General features: G+C 45.5%; 1 protein-coding gene across 2 annotated transcripts in view; it reads right to left on the reverse strand.

Moving 5' to 3' along the window:
- LOC139373577 (receptor-type tyrosine-protein phosphatase U-like) overlaps nt 1–23,306 on the reverse strand; it is a 271,750-nt gene that overhangs the window by 88,636 nt on the left and 159,808 nt on the right. For both annotated transcript variants that reach the window (XM_071114246.1, XM_071114245.1), the window contains exon 3: nt 21,466–21,737. In XM_071114246.1, coding sequence (XP_070970347.1) covers nt 21,466–21,737 — 272 coding nt within the window. The remainder of the gene's footprint in view (nt 1–21,465; nt 21,738–23,306) is intronic.

Below are 23,306 nucleotides of genomic sequence, written 5' to 3' on the forward strand. Positions count from 1 at the left end.
TGGGAAAGAGAGAGAGAGAGAGAGAGAGAGAGAGAGAGAGAGAGAGAGAGAGAGAGAGGGAGAGAGAGAGATAGCGACAGAGACAGAGCGAGAGATAGAGAGAGAGAGTGAGAGAGTGGGAAAGAGAGAGAGAGAGAGAGAGAGAGAGACAGAGAGAGAGAGAGAGAGAGAGAGAGAGAGAGAGAGAGAGAGAGAGAGAGAGAGAGAGAGAGAGAGAGAGTGAGAGAAGTAAATAAAAACATTTGTGCATTCAGTCACACACATCTGAGAGAGGTATAGACACACACAAGTACATCAGCAACAACCAGGCATTAAGTCAAATCAAATCAAATCAAATTTTATTTGTCACATACACATGGTTAGCAGATGTTAATGCGAGTGTAGCGAAATGCTTGTGCTTCTAGTTCCGACAATGCAGTAATAACAAGTAATCTAACTAACAATTCCAAAACTACTGTCTTGTACACAGTGTTAGGGGATAAAGAATATGTACATAAGGATATATGAATGAGTGATGGTACAGAGCAGCATAGGCAAGATACACTAGATGGTATCGAGTACAGTATGTACAAATGAGATGAGTATGTAAACAAAGTGGCATAGTTTAAAGTGGCTAGTGATACATGTATTACATAAGGATACAGTCGATGATATAGAGTACAGTATATACGTATGCATATGAGATGAATAATGTAGGGTAAGTAACATTATATAAGGTAGCATTGTTTAAAGTGGCTAGTGATATATTTACATCATTTCCCATCAATTCCCATTATTAAAGTGGCTGGAGTTGAGTCAGTGTGTTGGCAGCAGCCACTCAGTGTTAGTGGTGGCTGTTTAACAGTCTGATGGCCTTGAGATAGAAGCTGTTTTTCAGTCTCTCGGTCCCAGCTTTGATGCACCTGTACTGACCTCGCCTTCTGGATGATAGCGGGGTGAACAGGCAGTGGCTCGGGTGGTTGATGTCCTTGATGATCTTAATGGCCTTCCTGTGACATCGGGTGGAGTAGGTGTCCTGGAGGGCAGGTAGTTTGCCCCCGGTGATGCGTTGTGCAGACCTCACTACCCTCTGGAGAGCCTTGCGGTTGAGGGCGGTGCAGTTGCCATACCAGGCGGTGATACAGCCTGCCAGGATGCTCTCGATTGTGCATCTGTAGAAGTTTGTGAGTGCTTTTGGTGACAAGCCGAATTTCTTCAGCCTCCTGAGGTTGAAGAGGCGCTGCTGCGCCTTCTTCACGATGCTGTCTGTGTGAGTGGACCAATTCAGTTTGTCTGTGATGTGTATGCCGAGGAACTTAAAACTTGCTACCCTCTCCACTACTGTTCCATCGATGTGGATAGGGGGGGTGTTCCCTCTGCTGTTTCCTGAAGTCCACAATCATCTCCTTAGTTTTGTTGACGTTGAGTGTGAGGTTATTTTCCTGACACCACACTCCGAGGGCCCTCACCTCCTCCCTGTAGGCCGTCTCGTCGTTGTTGGTAATCAAGTCTACCATTGTTGTGTCGTCCGCAAACTTGATGATTGAGTTGGAGGCGTGCGTGGCCACGCAGTCGTGGGTGAACAGGGAGTACAGGAGAGGGCTCAGAACGCACCCTTGTGGGGCCCCAGTGTTGAGGATCAGCGGGGAGGAGATGTTGTTGCCTACCCTCACCACCTGGGGGCGGCCCGTCAGGAAGTCCAGTACCCAGTTGCACAGGGCGGGGTCGAGACCCAGGGTCTCGAGCTTGATGACGAGCTTGGAGGGTACTATGGTGTTGAATGTCGAGCTGTAGTCGATGAACAGCATTCTCACATAGGTATTCCTCTTGTCCAGATGGGTTAGGGCAGTGTGCAGTGTGGTTGAGATTGCATCGTCTGTGGACCTATTTGGGCGGTAAGCAAATTGGAGTGGGTCTAGGGTGTCAGGTAGGGTGGAGGTGATATGGTCCTTGACTAGTCTCTCAAAGCACTTCATGATGACGGATGTGAGTGCTACGGGGCGGTAGTCGTTTAGCTCAGTTACCTTAGCTTTCTTGGGAACAGGAACAATGGTGGCCCTCTTGAAGCATGTGGGAACAGCAGACTGGTATAGGGATTGATTGAATATGTCCGTAAACACACCGGCCAGCTGGTCTGCGCATGCTCTGAGGGTGCGGCTGGGGATGCCGTCTGTGCCTGCAGCCTTGCGAGGGTTAACACGTTTAAATGTCTTACTCACCTCGGCTGCAGTGAAGGAGAGACCGCATGTTTTCGTTGCAGGTCGTGTCAGTGGCACTGTATTGTCCTCAAAGCGGTCAAAAAAGTGTGAATTCATAAGTGAATTCATAGAACTGTGATATTTGTCTCTCTGGAGGGGAAAGTCATTTTTCTGATTGGATTGTATGACTGTCATGACTGTCCTGACCAGGTCAGGTTACAGGAGACCACAACCCTACAGATTATCTCTCAACCCCAACATGGCGTGGCCCCTCACGCCCCTGGTAAATCTCAGGCCACAGACAAATTCCTTTGTCCTGTTACTATGGAGAACCAGCCTCAGAACATTAAACATGAACTAAAGGGACTTTGGAACAATGGTATTCGACAGCCACAATGGTTGTCATGACGATAGATGGAATATGAAAATGTATGTCATTTTTCTTCTGTTATTAAAGGTTAGTAGATGACGTTATTACGAAAACATTGTAACGTGAAGAGTTTTCCTAGTATATGTTTGATGTTTATACACTGATCAAAAAAATAAAGAGAACACTAAAATAACACATCCTAGATCTGAATGAATTAAATATTCTTATTAAATACTTTTTTCTTTACATAGTTGAATGTGCTGACAACAAAATCACACAAAACTGATCAATGGAAATCAAATGTATCAACCCATGGAGGTCTGGATTTGGAGTCACACTCAAAATGAAGTGGAAAACCACACTACAGGCTGATCCAACTTTGATGTAATGTCCTTAAAACAAGTCAAAATGAGGCTCAGTAGTGTGTGTGGCCTCCACGTGCCTGTATGACCGCCTTACAATGCCTGGGCATGCTCCTGATGAGGTGGCGGATGGTTTCCTGAGGGATCTCCTCCCAGACCTGGACTAAAGCATCCGCCAACTCCTGGACAGTCTGTGGTGCAACGTGGCGTGATGTCCCAGATGTGCTCAATTGGATTCAGGTCTGGGGAACGGGCGGGCCAGTCCATAGGATCAATGCCTTCCTCTTGCAGGAAGGAACTGCTGACACACTCCAGCCACATGAGGTCTAGCATTGTCTTGCATTAGGAGGAACCCAGGGCCAACCGCACCAGCATATGGTCTCACAAGGGGTCTGAGGATCTCATCTCGGTACCTAATGGCAGTCAGGCTACCTCTGGGGAGCACATGGAGGGCTGTGGTGCCCCCCAAAGAAATGCCACCCCACACCATGACTGACCCACCGCCAAACCGGTCATGCTGGAGGATGTTGCAGGCAGCAGAACGTTCTCCACGGCGTCTCCAAACTGTCACGTCTGTCACATGTGCTCAGTGTGAACCTGCTTTCATCTGTGAAGAGCACAGGGCGCCTGTGGCGAATTTGCCAATCTTGGTGTTCTCTGGCAAATGCCAAATGTCCTGTACGGTGTTGGGCTGTAAAGTACAACCCCCACCTGTGGACGTCGGGCCCTCATACCACCCTCATGGAGTCTGTTTCTGACCGTTTGAGCAGACACATGCACATTTGTGGCCTGCTGGGGGTCATTTTGCAGGGCTCTGGCAGTGCTCCCTCCTGCTCCTCCTTGCACAAAGGCAGAGGTAGCGGTCCTGCTGCTGGGTTGTTGCCCTCCTACGGCCTCCTCCACGTCTCCTGATGTACTGGCCTGTCTCCTGGTAGCGGCTCCATGTTCTGGACACTACGCTGACAGACACAGCAAACCTTCTTGCCACAGCTCGCATTGATGTTCCATCCTGGATGAGCTGCACTACCTGAGCCACTTGTGTCGGTTGTAGACTCCGTCTTATGCTACCACTAGAGTGAAAGCACCGCCAGCATTCAAAAGTGACCAAAACATCAGCCAGGAAGCATAGGAACTGAGAAGTGGTCTGTGGTTATCACCTGCAGAACCACTCCTTTATTGGGGTGTCTTGCTAATTGCCTATAATTTCCACCTGTTGTCTATTCCATTTGCACAACAGCATGTGAAATGTATTGTCAATCAGTGTTGCTTCCTAAGTGGACAGTTTGATTTCACAGAAGTGTGATTGACTTGGAGTTACATTGTGTTGTTTAAGTGTTCCCTTTATTTTTTTGAGCAGTGTACATTGTACGTGGTATGGAAAATATCCAAATCAAAGAGAATGTTTTGGGAAAGATGAAATGTGAAGTTGGTTGTCTAAAATTGGATTTGAGAAAAACTTAGACCTTGCCTCATTAACTTGGTACGCCCAGAGAATTGCCCTAAAGGCGGTTACGCCCACTTCTGTCCCAAGGGTATGAATCCTGTGAGTATAGAATTTACGACAGAACTACGTGACACCAGCTGCAGCAAGGTCTAAAAATCCAGAACGCAACTCAAGTTTGAAGACAAAGAAATCCGTTTCTACCCAAGCTACGGATGAGTAGCTGTGTCTAAGTGGGTGAATTCAAGTCGAACCACCTAGCCTCCATCTCCCATCGAATCGTGGTATCGAAAGGGTTTCATTCCTATGCTGTGAGCTCTGAGCTACATAGCTGTCTGTCCTCAGAAGACCCCTTCCAGAGAAAAGGGTGAGAGACCAGACTCCTAAGCCAAAAAGGACACTGACATCGGGAGGACGAGCAGGGAGGTGCGCTGGAGGAGTGCGTAATCGAACAGCGGAACGGTCCACGCAGAGAATCCTCGGAGATCATCCCCACGTAATTACATCATTATATTCTGACCCATAATAGCGGCAGTTTGGGGCAAGGCTAGGGTTAGAATAGCATAGCTGACAAATTCACCCAAATGTATATTTCTCTTGTGTACTTTCTTTTTCCTCTCTCTTTTGAAATTCCAATTGTGGGTAACACGCGCCATAGTGTGTTGGCCGTTATACTAAGTTCTAATCAATAGCCTATAATGTGTTTTGTCTATGTTGTCTATCTTTTATCAGCATTTTAGCTTTTTAGTAAATAAATATTCAACTAAGATTGGTGTGGTATGAATTCATTGGTGGGACCCGGGTCCGTGCAGATTTATGGACTATACGACGTTCAGAACGAGATTGGTAGAGGCAACTGGTTAATTAGCGGCTGTTGTAAATTCGATATTCTGATATTCTTTGAGTTAATTTGGGAAATAGAAACTCAATAAAAACTAGTTTTCCCATGGTGTCCCAGGTTAATGAGTTAATAATTGCTTGATTCAGTTAATCATGCAATTAGAAACTTTAAGCATTCGATGAACAACAGTCGTCACATTAACTAATACAACGTCACGACAGCACCATAGAAGTAAAGCACTTTGGGAATGAATGTACTTCGAAGAGTACCGGAGGAAGGATGGGTAAAAGACTCGTCGTCATGCAGATAGAGAGAGAGAAAGGCAGAGCAGAGAGGTCATGAGCAGATGAGCTCCTGTATTTTTCAGCATGTTCTTAAAAAAAGATACTGTAGATTTAGAGTTAGATAAACTTGGATTTTTTTTTTGCCAGGGACATATACAGGATGCTACCCTCTACAACATAACCTTCATTCCAAATCAAAACTCAAAACCTACAACCTGATTTTGGAAGGAATTACGGAATCACCTGGAAGGCAACTACCAAAGATTATTATTCCAAAGCTAAACAACAAATTCTCTGGGAAACAACAGACATCTAAAAACACCATCCAACCTGGAACTGAGTGAGTAATGTTAAGTCTGAAGCTATATTTCATTTCCAAAAGCCAAGAAGAAGAATTTAAGATAAGGCTACCAAGCTTGATACAACTTTAATTAGCATAACGTGTCAAGTGAGTGGTGTCAATGTCCTTTAGCCCAACAATGGCAGGAGGTCATTAAAATACAGAATGATAAGATATGAAAAGATCACAAAATGAAGCTCCTTACGGAAAATCAAGAGACACTTTTTTGTTAACTATTATAAAAATGGGAACATAAACAACCTCATCTTCCACACAGACTATCCCCTGGCATGGCACAGTGCCATATTAGCACTGTGGGGGCGGGGGGGGGGGGGGGGGGGGGGACTCAGGATACTACACAAAATGGACTCTGAGTCAGCAAATATAAATCTCTATAAGTCTGGAACAGTATTGGTACAGGGCAACTCCAAACAGTTTCAGCTGGACTTTAACATAATCAAAGAATTTGCTCAGCAGGGGAAGTTCTCCCTTTAGAAAGATACCCCCACCCCCTCATTACTTAACCCCACAGACGAGCAACCCCTAGCGGAAGTCAACCTTCCAGCATAGAGTACTACTCCCTTATTGAAATGAAGGATACACTTACCTAGCTGGAGGTAAGGCAGGTGGAGCTGGAACAGCAAGTGATTACACTCCAGTCAGCACACACCCAGGCAACATTCCAGCACAACAACATCCACTTAACCAGACCCGGAGATTTGGAGGTGGAGAGAGACATATCCGCAATCTGGACTGTGGTGATACAACTTCAACAGGAGAAAAAGCAGGAGCAGGAGAAGAACAGAGCACTAGAGGAGAGGATCAGACTGCTGGAGGAGAGGGTGAGGGGGATGGCGTGTGACAGAGAACAACCCACTAGAGAGGTAGCCACCCTCACAGAGAAGCCAGCAGAACAGCCCACCTCAGCTCCCGACAAAAGTCTTGACACCACAGCAGAAAAGTCCACCCCAGACCCTGATCATAGCGTCAACATCACAGCGGGACAGACAAAGGAAGACCTCCAAGCCCAGGGGATCCCACCTCCTCCGAGCACCCCCCACCCTGATAGCTTTCCTGACCACCCCCCCACACCCACTGAGGACATACACGAGCAACAAATTGTACTCCGTATGGACTCAAACGGGAAATATATACAAGAAAAACAACTTTTTCCCAAACACAGTGTGTCTAAACTCTGGTGTCCAAACACACAGTGTGCCCTAGACCTTCTGTCTGAGGACCAACTAGGTTGACCCAGCCACATAATAATGCACACAGGCACAAACGACCTGAGAGCACAGTAGGAAAGAGTGGCCACAGCACTCAAGGGAGTGATTGAAATAGCTTCTTCTACTTTCCCCAACGCACAAGTGGTTATATCCACCCTGCTACCACGAAAATACTTCCACCCTGCTACCATACAGCAGGTAAACGCAAGTATTTTCCGTGACTGTGCCTCAAAACCAAATGTTCACCTGGCCCAACACTCCACCCTGGACTTCAACAACCTTTATGACCAGGTCCACCTATACAAGGCAGCAGTGCCCACCTTTGCCCGGGTCATAAACAACATCGCTCTCAAACGCAGCCCCAACACTTCACACATGAGCAACAGATCAATAGACACCTCGCTGACACCAGCGAGACACTCTCCCAGACCTGTGGGACCCCCCCCCCCGGACCTACACATAGAGGACGCCGAGAGGACCTACATCCAGACCACCACACCACCAGCCTCATCCACATCCCTACCCCAACTAATCAACACCCCCCAAGTCAACCATGCCCACACTGCATTTATTCCCCCTCAGATCAGACCTATCCCCCCCAGTGCCCACCCCAAGTCCTCCACGCCCGCAAAGAGGGCCTCAACTTGGAAGTCACATATACGCACAGGCCGTGAGCAGGCAAGCATGCTAAAACCCCACTCTTACACTAGCCCAAGCCAATGGCACGTACCAGATGCTCAGCAGGCTCAGCTCACACTTACTGGCGTGAGGCCAAACCACACGACCAACAACATTGGACACTTTATGGAACACAAAGCCTTCACTATCTTATCCTGGAATATCCAAGGCCTGAGGTCATTTGCCTTTGGCCTAAAGAGCAAAAACCTGGACTTCATCAAACAAATCAGAAATTCAGTATTTCTCCAGGTTACAGAGAGCTGGTAGTCCCATCCACCAAACTACCAGGTGTGAAACAGGGAAGGGACTCAGGGGGTATGCTAATTTGGTATAGAGCAGACCTAACTCACTCTATTAAATTAATCAAAAGAGGAACATTTTACTTTTGGCTAGAAATTCAAAAGGAAATGATGTTAACAAAGAAAAATGTCCTCCTGTGTGCTACCGATATCCCCCCACTAGAATCCCCATACTTTAATGAAGACAGCTTCTCCATCCTGGAGGGGGAAATCAATCATTTCCAGGCCCAGGGACATGTACTAGTCTGTGACGACCTAAATGCCAGAACCGAACAAGAACCTGACACCCTCAGCACACAGGGGGACAAACACCTGCTCCCCTAGACACAACTATGTCAACAAAACCAACAAAAATGGGTCACAACTCCTGCAGCTCTGTCACACGCTGGGTATGTACATAGTCAATGGTAGGCTTTGAAGGGACTCCTATGGTAGGTACACCTACAGCTCATCTCTTGGCAGAAGTACTGTAGACTACTATCACTGACCTCAACCCAGAGTCTCTCAGAGCGTGCAGTCAGCCCACTGACACCCCTATCAGATCACAGCAAAATCACAGTATACTCGAACAGAGCAATACTCAATCATGAGGCATCAAAGGCAAAGGAACTAAGTAATATTAAGAAATGCCCTAGATGGAAGGAATGTAGTGTGGAAACCTACCAAAAAACAATTAGGCAACAACAAATTCAATCTCTTTTAGATAACTTCCTGGACAAAAGGTTCCACTGTAATAGTGAAGGTTTAAACTTGGCAGTAGAAAATCTTAAAGTATATTTGACCTCTCAGCTTCCATATCAAATCTAGAAATGTCAAACAGAAAACTGAAGAAAATGAACAACAATGACAAATGCTTTGATGAAGAATGCAAAAACCTAAGAAAGAAATTGAGAAACCTGTCCAACCAAAAACATAGAGACCCAGAAAACCTGAGTCTACGCCTTCACTATGGTGAATCACTAAAACAGTACAGAAAAACACTATGGAGAAAAAGAAGGAACAGCACATCAGAAATCTGCTCACCATAATTGAAGAATCCATAGACTATCCACTTCTGGGAAAATTGGAAAACACTAAACAAACAACAATACAAAGAATTATCTATCCAAAAAGGAGATGTATGGGTAAATCACTTCTCCTATATTTTTGGCTCTAAAACAAACAGCAAAAACACATACATGATCAAATACAAATCTAAGAATCAACTATTAAAGACTACCAGAACCCACTGGATTCTCCAATTACATTGAATGAACTACTGGACAAAATAAAAACCCTCCAACCCAAAAATACCTGTGGTGTTGATGATATCCTCAATGAAATGATAAAATATACAGATAAACAAATTCCAATTGGTTATAATAATACTCTTTAACATCTTCCATAGCTCTGGCATCTTCCCCAATATTTGGAATAGGACTGACCACCCCAATCCACAAAAGTGGAGACAAATTTGACCCCAATAACTACCGTGGGATATGCGTCAACAGCAACCTTGGGAAAACCCTCTGCCTTATCATTAACAGCAGACTCGTACATTTCCTCGGTGAAAACAATGTACTGAGCAAATGTCAAATTGGCTTTTTACCATATTATCGTACGACTGACCACGGATTCACCCTGCACACCCTAATTGACCAACAAACAAACCAAAACAAAGGCAAAGTCTTCTCATGCTTTGTTGATCTCAAATATTTATTTGACTCAATTTGGAATGAGGGTCTGCTATGCAAACTGATGGAAAGTGGTGTTGGGGGAAACATACGACATTATAAAATCCATGTACACAAACAACAAGTGTGCGGTTAAAACAGGTAAAAAACACACATTTCTTACCACAGGGCCGTGGGGTGAGACAGGGATGCAGCTTAAGCCCCACCCTCTTCAACATATATATCAACAAATTGGCGAGGGCACTAGAACAGTCTGCAGCACCCGGCCACACCCTACTAGAATCTGAAGTCAAATGTCTATTGTTTGCTAATGATCTGGTGCTTCTGTCACCAACCAAGGAGGGCCTAGACACTGTTGCAGTAGATCACACTATAAAAACTATACATACCTTGGCCTAAACATCAGCGCCACAGGTAACTTCCACATAGCTGTGAACGATCTGAGACACAAGGCAAGAAGGGCTGTCTATACCATCAAAAGGAACATACAATTTCACATACCAATTAGGATCTGTCTAAAAATACTTGAATCAGTTATAGAACCCATTGCCCTTTATGGTTGTGATGTCCGGGGTCCGCTCACCAACCAAGACTTCACAAAATGGGACAAACACCAAATTGAAACACTGCATGCAGAATTCTGCAAAAATATCCTCCGTGCACAATGTAAAACACCAAATAATGCATGCATGCATGCATGGGTATCTGTTCTCAAACACAAACAGACCCCACAGAGCCCCAGGAAAGCAACACAATTGGACCCAATCAAGTCACGAGAAAACAAAACAAAACTCTCCTGGGTGAAATACCACAGTGTTCCATGACAGCAGCAATATTTGTGACCTGTTGCTGCAAGAAAAAGGCAACCAGTGAAGAACAAACACCTTTGTAAATACAACCTATATTTCTGTTTGTTAATTTTCCTTTTTGTACTTTTGCACATAATATATATGTATACTATGTACATAATACATAGTACATATGACATTTGTAATGTCTTTATTATTTTGGAACTACAGTGAGTGTAATGCTTACTGTTCATTTTTAATGCTTATTTCACTTTTATATATTATCTACTTCACTTGCTTTGGCAGTGCTAACATATGTTCCCCATGCCAGTAAAGCCCCTTGAATTGAATTGAAAGGGAGGGGGGAGGAGTTAAGAGAGAGAGGGGGTGCATAAATAGAAACTGACAGAGCCAGGTGAGGGAGAAGGGGAGAGGGGGTGTTGGAGAAGGAGAGAAAGAGAGGGAGAGAGAGAAAGAAAGAGCGCTTCCCTCTCTCTCTAGCTGCTACAGCACCAGTTCAGTTCAGCTCATGAAACTCATTGAGGTAGAATTGCACACTTCTCTATGCTGCATCCCTGCCCTGTTCCCTTCCCCGACCTCAAAGGGAACACATGCAATCAGCAGCTGGCTGGTTTGGTGGCTGGCTGGCTGGTTGTCTGACTGTCTGGCTTGCTGGTAGGCTTGCTTGCTGGTTTGTTGGTTGGCTGGCTGGTTTGTTGACTGGTTGGGTGGGTGGCTGACTGGCTAGCTTGTTGGTAGGATGGCTAGCTGGTTTGTTGGCTGACTGGATGACTGACTATCACTATGGGAGTTATTTACTTGGAAGAGTACAGGAGGAGGGATGGGGAAAAAATGGACTGCTGGTCATACACATAGAGAGAGAGAGAAAGAGAGGGAGAGAGAGAGAGACAGAGACAGAGAGAGAGACAGAGAGAAAGGGAGGGGGAAGAGAAATTAAGAGAGAGAGAAAGAGAGGGAGAGAGAGAGAGACAGAGAGAAAGGGAGGGGAGAGAGAGAGAGAGAGACAGAGAGAGAGACAGAGAGAGAGAGAGAGAGAGAGAGAGAGAGAGAGAGAGAGAGAGAGAGAGAGAGAGACAGAGAGAAAGGGAGGGGGAAGAGAAATTAAGAGAGAGAGTTAGAGAGGGAGAGAGAGAGAGAGAGAGAGAGAGAGAGAGACAGAGACAGAGAGAGAGAGAGAGAGAGAGAGAGAGAGAGAGAGAGAGAGACAGAGAGAGAGACAGAGAGAAAGGGAGGGGGAGAGAGAGAGAGAGACAGAGAGAGAGAGACAGAGAGAAAGGGAGGGGGAAGAGAAATTAAGAGAGAGAGGAAGCGGGTGGAGAAATAGAAATATGGGAATTGATGGAAATTGATGGAAAATGTATCACTAGCCACTTTAAACAATGCTACTTAATATAATGTTTACATACCCTACATTACTCATCTCATATGTATATGTATATACTGTACTCTATATCATCTACTGCATATTTATGTAATACATTTATCACTAGCCACTTTAAACTATGCCACTTTGTTTACATACCCGACATTACTCATCTGATATGTATATACTGTACTCGATACCATCTACTGCATCTTGCCTATGCCGTACTGTACCATCACTCACTCATATATCTTTATGTACATATTCTTTATCCCTTTACACTTGTGTGTATAAGGTAGTAGTTTTGGAATTGTTAGGTTAGATTACTCATTGGTTTTTACTGCATTGTCGGAACTAGAAGCACAAGCATTTCACTACACTCGCATTAACATCTGCTAACCATGTGTATGTGATAAATACATTTGATTTGATTTGAAATAGACAGAGGCCGGTGAAGGAAAAGGGGAAAGAAAGATAAAGAGGGGGGGAGACAGAGAGAGAGAAATAAAGAGGGAAGAAGGAGGTGAGGGAGAGGTAGAGAAAGAGAGGGAGATAAAGAAAGGGGGAGAGAAAAAGAGAGGGAGGGAGGGAGGGAGAGAAAGGGGGAGAGTGAGAGGGAGAGAGAGAGAGAGAGAGAGAGAGACAGAGAGAGAGAGAGAGAGAGAGAGAGAGAGAGAGAGAGAGAGAGAGAGAGAGAGAGAGAGAGACAGAGAGACAGAGAGAGACAGAGAGAGACAGAGAGAGAGACAGAGAGAGAGACAGAGAGACAGACAGAGACAGAGACAGAGAGAGAGAGAGAGAGAGAGAGAGAGAGAGAGAGAGAGAGAGATTAAAAGGAGAGAGGATGTAGACTAAGCTATATTGATATTGGCAGTCACGGTGGGCTTGATAGCATCGTAAATATTTCATAGTAAAGTTCCCCCACATGTCCGCTACCCACACCTGCAACACCCTAATCTCCAATATCCACACAGGCAAAGAATGGAACAATCTATCTATCGCTGCACACAATATAAAGGGTGGATTTGTTCAAAGGAACAGAATCCTCATCAGTTCAAGGTTGTGACAGTCTTCCTATTTTCTTTACCTGCTTCCTCTTGTTGCAACCAAGTAGAGCTACAAAGAGAATGGGGAAAGGAGGGAGGTAGACATAACTCTTCCAAAGAACAACAGTGATGTGAAAATCAAGGCCAGGCTTGTTGAAACTAGTGGGGTGCTGCTGCGTTGTGCCTACCGCTGTCTGTCTCTCAGGCTACAGAGGTGTTTCATCATCCAAGCAGAGAGATGGGGGAAATAATAACACACACCAAACTCTGAATGTGGATCACAAAAACACTGCCTTCAGACACTGGGAGGAGGGATGTAGGAGGAGGAAGAGGAGGAGGAAGAAAAGGGATAAAAGCCAAGTACACAGCAGGATGGGTACAGAGAATTCATGGAAGGCAATGTTGGCGGTTGGTTTGGGGGGGTAAAAAAGAAAGAGCATTCACTGATACATTTGAACATGAGCTTCCCTCTCCCCCTAGCTGCTACAGCACCAGTTCAGTTCATTTTGTAAAACTCAATGGAGCAGAATTACACACTTCTCTATGCTGCATCCCTGCCCTGTTCCCTTCCCTGTCCTCAAAGGGAATACATGCAATCAGCTGGCTGGCTGGCTGGCTGGTAGGCTGGCTGGCTGGCTGGTTTGGTGGCTAGCTCTGTTCACAAACACAAACAGACCCCACAGAGCCCCAGGACAGCAACACAATTAGACCCAACCAAGTCATGAGAAAACAGAACAAAACTCCCATATCTCCTGGGTGAAATACCACAGTGTGCCATCACAGCAGCAATATTTGTGTGTTGCCACAAGAAAAGGGAAACCAGTGAAGAACAAACACCATCGTAAATACAACCCATATTTATGTTTGCTTATTTTCCCTTTTGTAAGGGAGCTGGCTGGCTGGCTGGCTGGTTTGGTGGCTGACTGGTTTGTTGGTTGGCTGGCTAGCAGACTGGCTGGCCGACTGTCGATAAAGAATTGCAATAAAGAGAGGATTTGTTGGCTAATTAATATTTCTTGATTCTGGTTTTTAATTTTTATCGCTATGGGAGTTGTTATTTATGCTTTTAATTTGTACACTGACAGACTCCATCGATCCACACAAGTGTTTAAATTAATTCAACAGCTTCAGAAGCAGTCGTTAGAGAAACAGGAACGTGTTGTACAATTATTGTCCACAATCTTCTGTTGATGGATTTGTTTTGGTTAATAAAGTGGGATGAGGGTGGAATGGTATTGACTGGTATTGACATTGTGGAAGTAAAAGACAGTAATATATGACCTGGGATCCAGTGGACCTTGTTCATCTAGTAGGCTGAGGGAATTGGGGACACACAACTACATGTAGCATATATGAGCTTGTTTATGGTTGCACCATATTCTCAGTATGTGTGCATGTAGGTGCTCCTCCGTGTGTCCGTGCCTGTGTGCCTGCAGGCCTGTGTGTGCATAGTTGGATTGGGTTGAGCGGTGAGAAATGGGGTGCACTTGGGTATGATGGACAGAGAGGGATTGAGTGATGAAGGAGAAGAGGAAGGAGGTATAGAGGAAGGGAGACAGAGTTGGAAAGAGATGAAGGGAATGTGAAATGCAAGATACACAGAATTAAGACAGAGAGATTAAGAGGAGGGCAGTAGCGTTTGTGAATTGGAGAGAGAGGAAGAGGAGAAAAGGCGAAAGAAAGAGGGTGAGAAAGAGAGTTCTATGCCTTCCGGCTCCTGGCTTGGTTCCATCCCCCTGTCCCTCGTCTCTCTGAGCCTGTCCAGGACTGATTGCACCAAGAGCCATGAATATTCAGAGCTCAACCAGAGAGAGAGAGAGGGGGGGGGAGAGAGATAGTTAGATAGAAACACAGAGACAGAGGGGAGAGAGACCAAGGGAGAAGTTGGGAGAGGAGAGAGAGAGAGAGAGACAGAGGGGAGAGAGACCAAGGGAGAAGTGGGGAGAGGAGAGAGAGAGACAGAGACAGAGGGGAGAGAGACCAAGGGAGAAGTGGGGAGAGGAGAGAGAGAGACAGAGACAGAGGGGAGAGAGACCAAGGGAGAAGTGGGGAGAGGAGAGACAGAGACAGAGGGGAGAGAGACCAAGGGAGAAGTGGGGAGAGGAGAGACAGAGACAGAGGGGAGAGAGACCAAGGGAGAAGTGGGGAGAGGAGAGAGAGAGACAGAGACAGAGGGGAGAGAGACCAAGGGAGAAGTGGGGAGAGGAGAGAGAGAGACAGAGACAGAGGGGAGAGAGACCAAGGGAGAAGTGGGGAGAGGAGAGAGAGAGACAGAGACAGAGGGGAGAAAGAGAGAGACAGAGGAAGAGAAAGACAGACAGAGAGTTCAGGGACACTGAGATCACTCTGTCTTTATCCCTCTTTAGTCTTTAGTGCTGCAACGTCTATTGACTTTGTTCCCAAGCAAAAGATTTCACAAAACGAGGAGGAGAACGTCTTGAGAGCTTCATCAAATGTTTTGATAGTGTTTGCTGCTACCTCTTCATTTAAACTCAATCACCTCATCTCTCCCTCTTTAAAATATCAAAAGACTGGGACAGGTCACCTGACACTGATACAATCAAATCAAATTTGATTGGTCACACAAATATTTAGCAGATGTTATTGCGGGTGTAGCGAAATGCTTGTGTTCCCTGCTCCAACAGTGCAGTAGTATTTAACACTTTCCAACAATGCACACAAATCTAAAAGTAAAATAATGGAATTAATAAATAAAGTAAACCATTTTTAAAGTAACCAGTGATTCCATGTGATTCCAGGGCAGCAGCCTCTAAGGTGCAGAGTTAAGTAACCAGGTGGTAGCCGGCTAGTGATGGCTATTTAAAAGTCTGATGGCCTTGAGATAGAAGCAGTCTTTCAGTCTCCCTGTCCCAGCTTTGATGCACCTGTACTGACCTCGCATTCTGGATGATAGCGGGGTAAACAGGCAGTGGCTCGGGTGGTTGATATCCTTGATGATATTTTTGGCCTTCATGTGACATCGGGTGCCGTAGGTGTCCTGGAGGGCAGGCAGTGTGACCCCGGTGACCGCACCACCCTCTTGACAGCCCTGCGGTTGTGGGCGGTGCAGTTGCCATACCAGGCGGTGATACAGCCTGACAGGATGCTCTCAATTGTGCAACTGTAAAGGTTTGAGCCAAACTTCTTCAGCCTCCTGGGGTTGAATAGGCCCTGTTGCGCCTTCTTCACCACACTCTCGGTGAGGGTGGACCATTTCAGATTGTCTGTGATGGGTACGCCGAGGAACTTGAAGCTTTCCACCTTCTCCACTGTAGTCCCATCGATGTGATAAGGGACCAGCTCCTTCATTTTGTTGATGTTGAGGGAGAGTTTATTTTCCTGGCACTACACCACCAGGGCCCTCACCTCCTCCCTGTAGGCTGTCTCGTCATTGTTGATACCAAAGTAACAAGATTCCCACCTACACTCTAGTCAACAAGAAACATTTGAATAGTCTACTATTACTTGAGGCAGAAACAATCAATGGTAATAGCACTTCACTGACTGCTCTCTTCTTTGTGATCGCTGTGGAGGGCTATAGCTAGCTCAGTCTCTGATCAATCTCCAGCTACAGAGCACATAGTCTATCTCTCTCCTTCAGTCTGTGTCCTTCTGGCCCCTGGGGGCCTCTCAGTGATACCTAATCTCCATCTCAACACCCTCCCTCTCACTCCCACTACCCCATCTCTCTGTCCCTCTCTCTCTCTCTCTCTCTCTCTCTCTCTCTTGCTCTCCCCTTCTCTATTTTAAAGCCCTGTGAAGCAGTCCCGTTCTCTTTTCTTCTCTCTCTGCTCTTTATTCTCTCTTCACTGTCTGTCTGTTCCTGGCTGTTGGTCAGGGTCCCGTGGGGCCGATCTGTTGGCTGGGACTGCGGGACAGTGATCCTTATCTGTGGGATTGGATGAGTGGGCCCTCTGGGGCCTTCACTAGCACTTTGAGCCGTGACAGAGAGAGAGAAAGGGAAAGGAGGACAGAGGGGGAAAGAGTAGAAGATAGATCATGGCAGAGAGGGGGAGAGGACTAGAGGACAGAAAGGGAGAGGAGAGGGGGAAAGGGGGAGAGCAAATGGGAGGCATTGAGAGTCAGGCAGGCAATGCGCCCCGCCCCAGGCTGTGTTCTATTCTATTCTATTCTGTTCTGTCCCCCTCTTCACAGTGCAGCAAGAGACTCATCCCTGCAGGGCAGGATTAAAACCCTGCACCAGTCATCCTCTCAGTCTTTTACCTGCCTCATTACCTGCAGCAGAACCTCGTACTGCTCTATGGGACCAACAAAGCAGTCTGTCTGCGTACCCGGGGGGAGACTTAAGACGTCACACCCACCCACAGGTCTTCATTTCCACTTATATGACACACCACACCCAGGCTGCTTCAGCGTACACACATATTATCTGGGTGGTAAATTGTACCGCTGTTTTCAGACAGACTCAACAAACACAGTTTGACTTTCACCAAACCACCAGCCCAGGCAAGGCTTGGTCTGATTGGTTATTATACCAACGCCCCCATATCCCATATCCCCTTCCACCGTGAGAAAAACGTGGGAGACTGTAGTGGTGATAAGAGAACCTTTTGATGTCGCAGAAGAGAGGAAGAAAATCATTAACTCTTAATCACTTTGGGGTTGTGTTGTTGGCGAGGCCTAGGACAGCAGAGCTGAGGATACTACCACACAACACACAGCATTGATCCACACCAGGGCCTAATCTCATTAAGTATGTGTTGATTTATTGAGATGGGTCTGGGACCAGGCATGGAGCTCTGAGAGGAGACCAAGGTTATGGAGGAAAACACTCCTCTACTTAGGGTCACATGGAATTGAGGTCAATTGACTGTTCAGCCAACCCACACTCACCCCCACAATCCTTTACTGCTGCCATTGACACACACACACACACACACACACACACACACACACACACACACACACACACACACACACACACACACACACACATACAGCTGTTGGCTTCTCGTTAAAGGGCGTTTTGGAGGAGGGCAAACGAGAGACGGCTAGAGGTATAAATCACAGGATTTAATGAGGCTGCCTCCAAATAGCCCACCACACACACACACACACACACACACACACACAATAGCCATAACAACACCATCAACTAAACACAGGGCAGAACAAAGAGATATTGATTGCTCTGCTGCACTGGGGGACATTAAGTCATACAGGTAAATATACGACAAATACACTACTATACCACATTTATATTCCCATGTTGTCACGATGACATACAGCAGCAGTACCCGCTCCTCTGGGACAAACTGGTAGTTTGCACATATTTTTTCTATTCAAGCAGCACAAGCACAACAGATGAAACTAATCAAGGACATGATGTTTCCCAGCTAGCAAGCATGTGGTGGCCCACTAGCGGCTGGTCTCTGGCATAGTTTATCAGCTGCAGTATAGAACATACTCTATGTGTGACGGCTCTAAAAGCCAATGTTCTGTTCTTAATCAATCAACCAACCAATCAACCAGGTAACCTAGGGAATAAGAGCATTGGGTCAGTAACTGATAGGTTGCTGGTCCAATCCAGAGCCAGCAAGGTAGAAAAATCTGCCATTCTGCCCTTGAGCAAGGCAGTTAACGCCAAACAACATCTTTGCCAATGATGTTGATCAAGGCAGACGTGCAACTATAGTTTTCCTTCACAGAAAATACATTGGTGCAACACATTAGGCAGAAAATAGATACATTTTCATCAGATGACAATAGAAGTGCAAAGCTATTTGGCTGGCAGCCACACAAGTAAATGAGCTTACAATGAAGAACCAAGGCCTTTTTAAAAAATAAACAATCCATGGCATTCATATTTCTAATGTTTAGGCATAGCATAGAAAGAATGAGGCCAGCTACAGGTCCTAATGTTTTTTCTTAAAGTTAATCTTGCATTTTACTGGAGAAAAATAGGCTGGCTACACCGAGACAAGTACTGGAGAAAAGTATCTCCACATCAGTCAGAACGCTGTCTGCTGATAGAATGCCTGTGAATTCTCATCCGAGTTTAGAAGTGCAACTGAATCACAAAATTAGTCTGATGCCGGCAGAAATTCCAATAAGAAGCATTTTACATCTGTGTTTACAAAATGCAGCAAGATATTTCTTATAAGATGCATATTTTGTTCCTGTGTAAAAGAAAATGCAGAATTCCCTAAGTTTAACTTGCCATATACTAGTCGGTGGAGCGAAAGCTGGACGTAGTCTTTTTATTTTTTTATTTTTAGAAAAACATCCAAAATGACCAGTGTTCCTTGAATTCTGAATAAATCACAGACAGTATCACCAGCAAAGCACCCCAACACCATCACACCTCCTCCTCCATGCTTCATGTGGGAACCACACATGCAGAGATCATCCATTCACCTACTCTGTGTCTCACAAAGACACGGCGGTTGGAAACAAAAATCTCATTTGGACTCATTAGAGCAAAGGACAGATTTCCACCGGTCTAATGTTCATTGCTCGTGTTTCTTGGATAAAGCAAGTCTCTTCTTAATATTTCTGTCCTTTAGTAGTGGTTTCTTTGCAGCAATTGGACCATGAAGGCCTGATTCACGCAGTCTCCTCGAGGTGAGTCTGTTACTATAACTCTGTGAAGCCAATATTTGGGCTGCAATTTCTGAGGCTGGTAACTCTAATGAACTTATCCTCTGAAGCAGAGGTTCTTTTCCTGTGGCTGTCCTCATGAGAACCACTTTCATCATAGCACCCAAGCTAACTTGCTAGCTACTTCCAGACAAGTGATAGAGAGAACAGCTCACTGAACATTACTCGCCCTAGCAGAGCTGGTTAGGCTATTAGGTTATCCAGAGTGTTGGTGACTGCAACTGTGCTGTCAGATTGTCCATTTGTAAATTCAGAGCGTTTCGTGTTCAGAGCGCACAGAGGACGCTCTGGCCGATGAGTTTAGTGACATTTACTGACACCGGCCATATTCAACGGGTGTTGAGCATTTGTAAATTCATCAGTTATTCTGTGCTCTCTGGCACATTCAGACGAGAGTGCTCTGAAATCGGAGTAGATGGCCAGACTGAATTTATGAACTCACCCGAAATGGTTACTTGCATAGTCTTTGTCTTTGTTAAGACATGTAACTAGCTAGCTAGCTAGGTAAACAATGAACCATAAATACAGCACATGTAGTTACTACCCTGCATGAATCTGAAGGTAGCTAACCAACCAGGTTCAATGTTAGCTAGCTAACATTAGGCATTAGCTAGCCAAGTAAATGGCTCTTTCTGTCAAAATTAGAAACATGTCATATCTGATAATGTAGCTAGCCAGACTATCTTACCCATATACATCATTCTTGGTTGGATGCGTCTCCTGTCGGATGCCATGGTTGCCCTTAGTGTGAAGATCTAATTCGATACCACTGATTTCCAAACTCAGCCCTCCAGAAAGTGGAGAGCAACACTTATGCAGTTTTAATACACAGTACATTTTTTAAAAACTGCGTTAGACAGGATGACCTAGACATACTGACCAGCTTAAATAGACAGAAGCATGCTACAGTATATGGCAGAACAATCCAAACTCATCATGGATAGGAAGCTTGCTCGCTTTTTCTTTGGCTAAACCAACTAGGCTCGTAATTTGACAATGTTATTCATATTTGCAGATGGCATACATGTTTGTTCGAGAAGGCATTTCTGCCCAAAAAGACATTTAGATTTTTTTTTAAAGTTCACGTTCTAACGGTTCGCCTGTGAAGTAGTGACCGTGACATATGCCTAGCTTCCTAAAATGGGTCACAACTGATTGGCTCAAATGCATTAAGGAAAGAAATTCCACAAATTAACTTTCAATAACAAGGCACACCTGTTAATTGAAATGCGTTCCAGGTGACTACCTCATAAAGCTGGTTGAGAGAATGCCAAGAGTGTGCAAGGCTGTCATCAAGGCAAAGTAGAGCGTTGGCTACTTTGAAGAATCTCAAATATAAAATATTTTTAGATTTGTTTAACACTTTTTTGGTTACTACATGATTCCGTTTGTGTTATTTCATAGATTTGATGTCTTCATTATTATTCTACAATGTAGAAAATAGTAAAAAATAAAGAAAACCCTGGAATGAGTAGGTGTGTCCAAACTTTTGACTGGTACTGTATGTAAAACTTTATGAGCTGGATTGCCTGTCTTTACAATTAATTTATTTTCGTTTGCACTCGGTAGCATATTTAGCTAACATCCTCCATGGAAATGTGCTATTCCTTGTGCTCATTTTGTTAGCATTCTGGTAATCAACACCCAATGCGCTTTTTTTTGCACCCCCTTGTGTACTAAGCTGGTAATACCATAAATCCTGGGGTGAGAGAAGGACGGTATGACAATATGAAAATCTGCAATCCCCTAGCTCCACCTGGTGCCACTCACCCTAACCTGGTTATAGAGCCATATTACTGTCAATGTAGCATTAGCATAGCATTGTCTCTCCCCTGGTATTTGCTGGGCCTGGAAGGTGCTAATGGAGTAGTATTAGACATAGAATTACTATACTGTATGTGTTAAAACAGCAGATGTATTATTAGCGCTCACCTGGTATTCGCTGGGCCAGAATGTGCTGACAGCTAGCTCCACCTGGTGCCACTGGCGTCCATGTGACCCGGAGACGTTCCACACGGCACTGCCCCACGGCCCCCCATTGACCCGGATGTAGAGCAGCAGCTCCCCGGGGGAGTGGCCGTCGCGGCTGTACAGGAAGTAGCTGAACTGGATGCAGTGCGTGTCGTTCTCACTCAGCGAATGGAGGAGGAGGTGGGCCCGCTGCCCCGCAGCATGCTGGGACGAGTTCACCATCATGAACGAGCCTAGGGGAGAGGAGGGAGGAGACCGGGTCAGATGATTATAACAGAATTCCTGTCAACAGAGACTTAACTTTAGGAATATCTCCTTCATGATTTGAGCAATAGTCTGAGTTGAGGTAAAGCCTGACCATATATACCAAGTTAGGATTCAACCCTCTACCTTTCTCTGCTCTACCTCCGTCTCTACCACAGGTGGCCGGTAGCACCTAAATTGGAGAGGACGGGCTCATAATAATGGATGGAACGGAATAAATGTAATGGTATTGAATACATCAAACACATCCTTTGAAACCATTCCAGCCATTATTATGAGCAGTCCTCCCCCCAGCAGCCTGCACTAGTCCCTACCTCTCTTTACTTCTCTCTTCCTCTCTCTCTGGCCCTATAAGGGCTTCTTTGTCTGCCATAAGGCCTCAGATGTCCCCTGTTCAAAGCTCTGTGTGGTGGACAGACAGCAGGGCTGTAGCCTGTTGCCTGGCCATCACACGGGTGTCAAACAGAAAATCTGACGAACAAAGACAGATTTTTTCCTTTACAGCTGTCCACACACCGCAGTGGAGGAGAGAGAGAGAGATCAACCAGAAAGAGAATGACTAAAAGAAAAAGAGAACGAGTGATAGGGAGATGTCCATGTTGATCACACCAGATTGGGGACAGTTTTCATGAGGGAATCACAACAGAGTATCATTCTAACCCTTCTAAACCTTTCTAATCTTCTAAAAATGATCACTGGGTCACAGTATTGGATCCTGTTACCAAAGGAATCTTCTAAGTGCTTTAAAGACATGGCTGTAGTGTATTCCCTATGGAAGGGCAGGGCAGGTTGGGTAATGTAGTTGAATGAGTGTGTAATCAGGGACTCAGTGCCGTGCCACTCCTACTACCATTAATCACACTGACACTGTTATTAGGCTGCAATGGCAACCTAGGGAATACTTTGAACACCAGAGATTATGCACGCACACACAAACACACATGCACGTATGCACGCACACACACACACACACACACACACGCACACACACGCACGCACACGCACGCACACACACGCACACACACGCACACACACGCACACACACGCACGCACACACACGCACACACACGCACACAAACACAAAGTGCGATGGGCTCAGGTCCAAATCCCACTGAGTGAGAGCTCCCCTCCTTTATCCTCCTCCTTTTCCATCTCTCCTTCTCCTCCCTCTCTCCTTGGCAGGTAGAGTGATTAAGATACTAGAGCTCCTTTGGGACCTTATCTCTCTCTGTCCCTGGCCTCAGCCTGGTGCTGGCTGTCTTCATAGGGAGGAGGTACAGCATGTGACCTGTCTTTATAGCTTCAACACTGTGACCTCAACATGCCTTTCAGACAGGCTGCCTTTCCTCAACACCTTGCCCTCGGGTTGCACAATTCCAGTAACTTTCCCAAAATGAAATGGTTTTCCAGAGATCCAGGTAGATTCAGGATTTCCTGCTTATTTCCTCCTGATTCTGGGAATCTTCCATCCAGGATTTCTGAAAAACCTGGGAATTTTGCAATCCTACTTTTGCCCATATCAGAGTAGAAAAACACAC

Source organism: Oncorhynchus clarkii, chromosome 18 (genome assembly GCF_045791955.1).
Source record: "Oncorhynchus clarkii lewisi isolate Uvic-CL-2024 chromosome 18, UVic_Ocla_1.0, whole genome shotgun sequence".
In the NCBI taxonomy this organism is placed as follows: domain Eukaryota; kingdom Metazoa; phylum Chordata; class Actinopteri; order Salmoniformes; family Salmonidae; genus Oncorhynchus; species Oncorhynchus clarkii.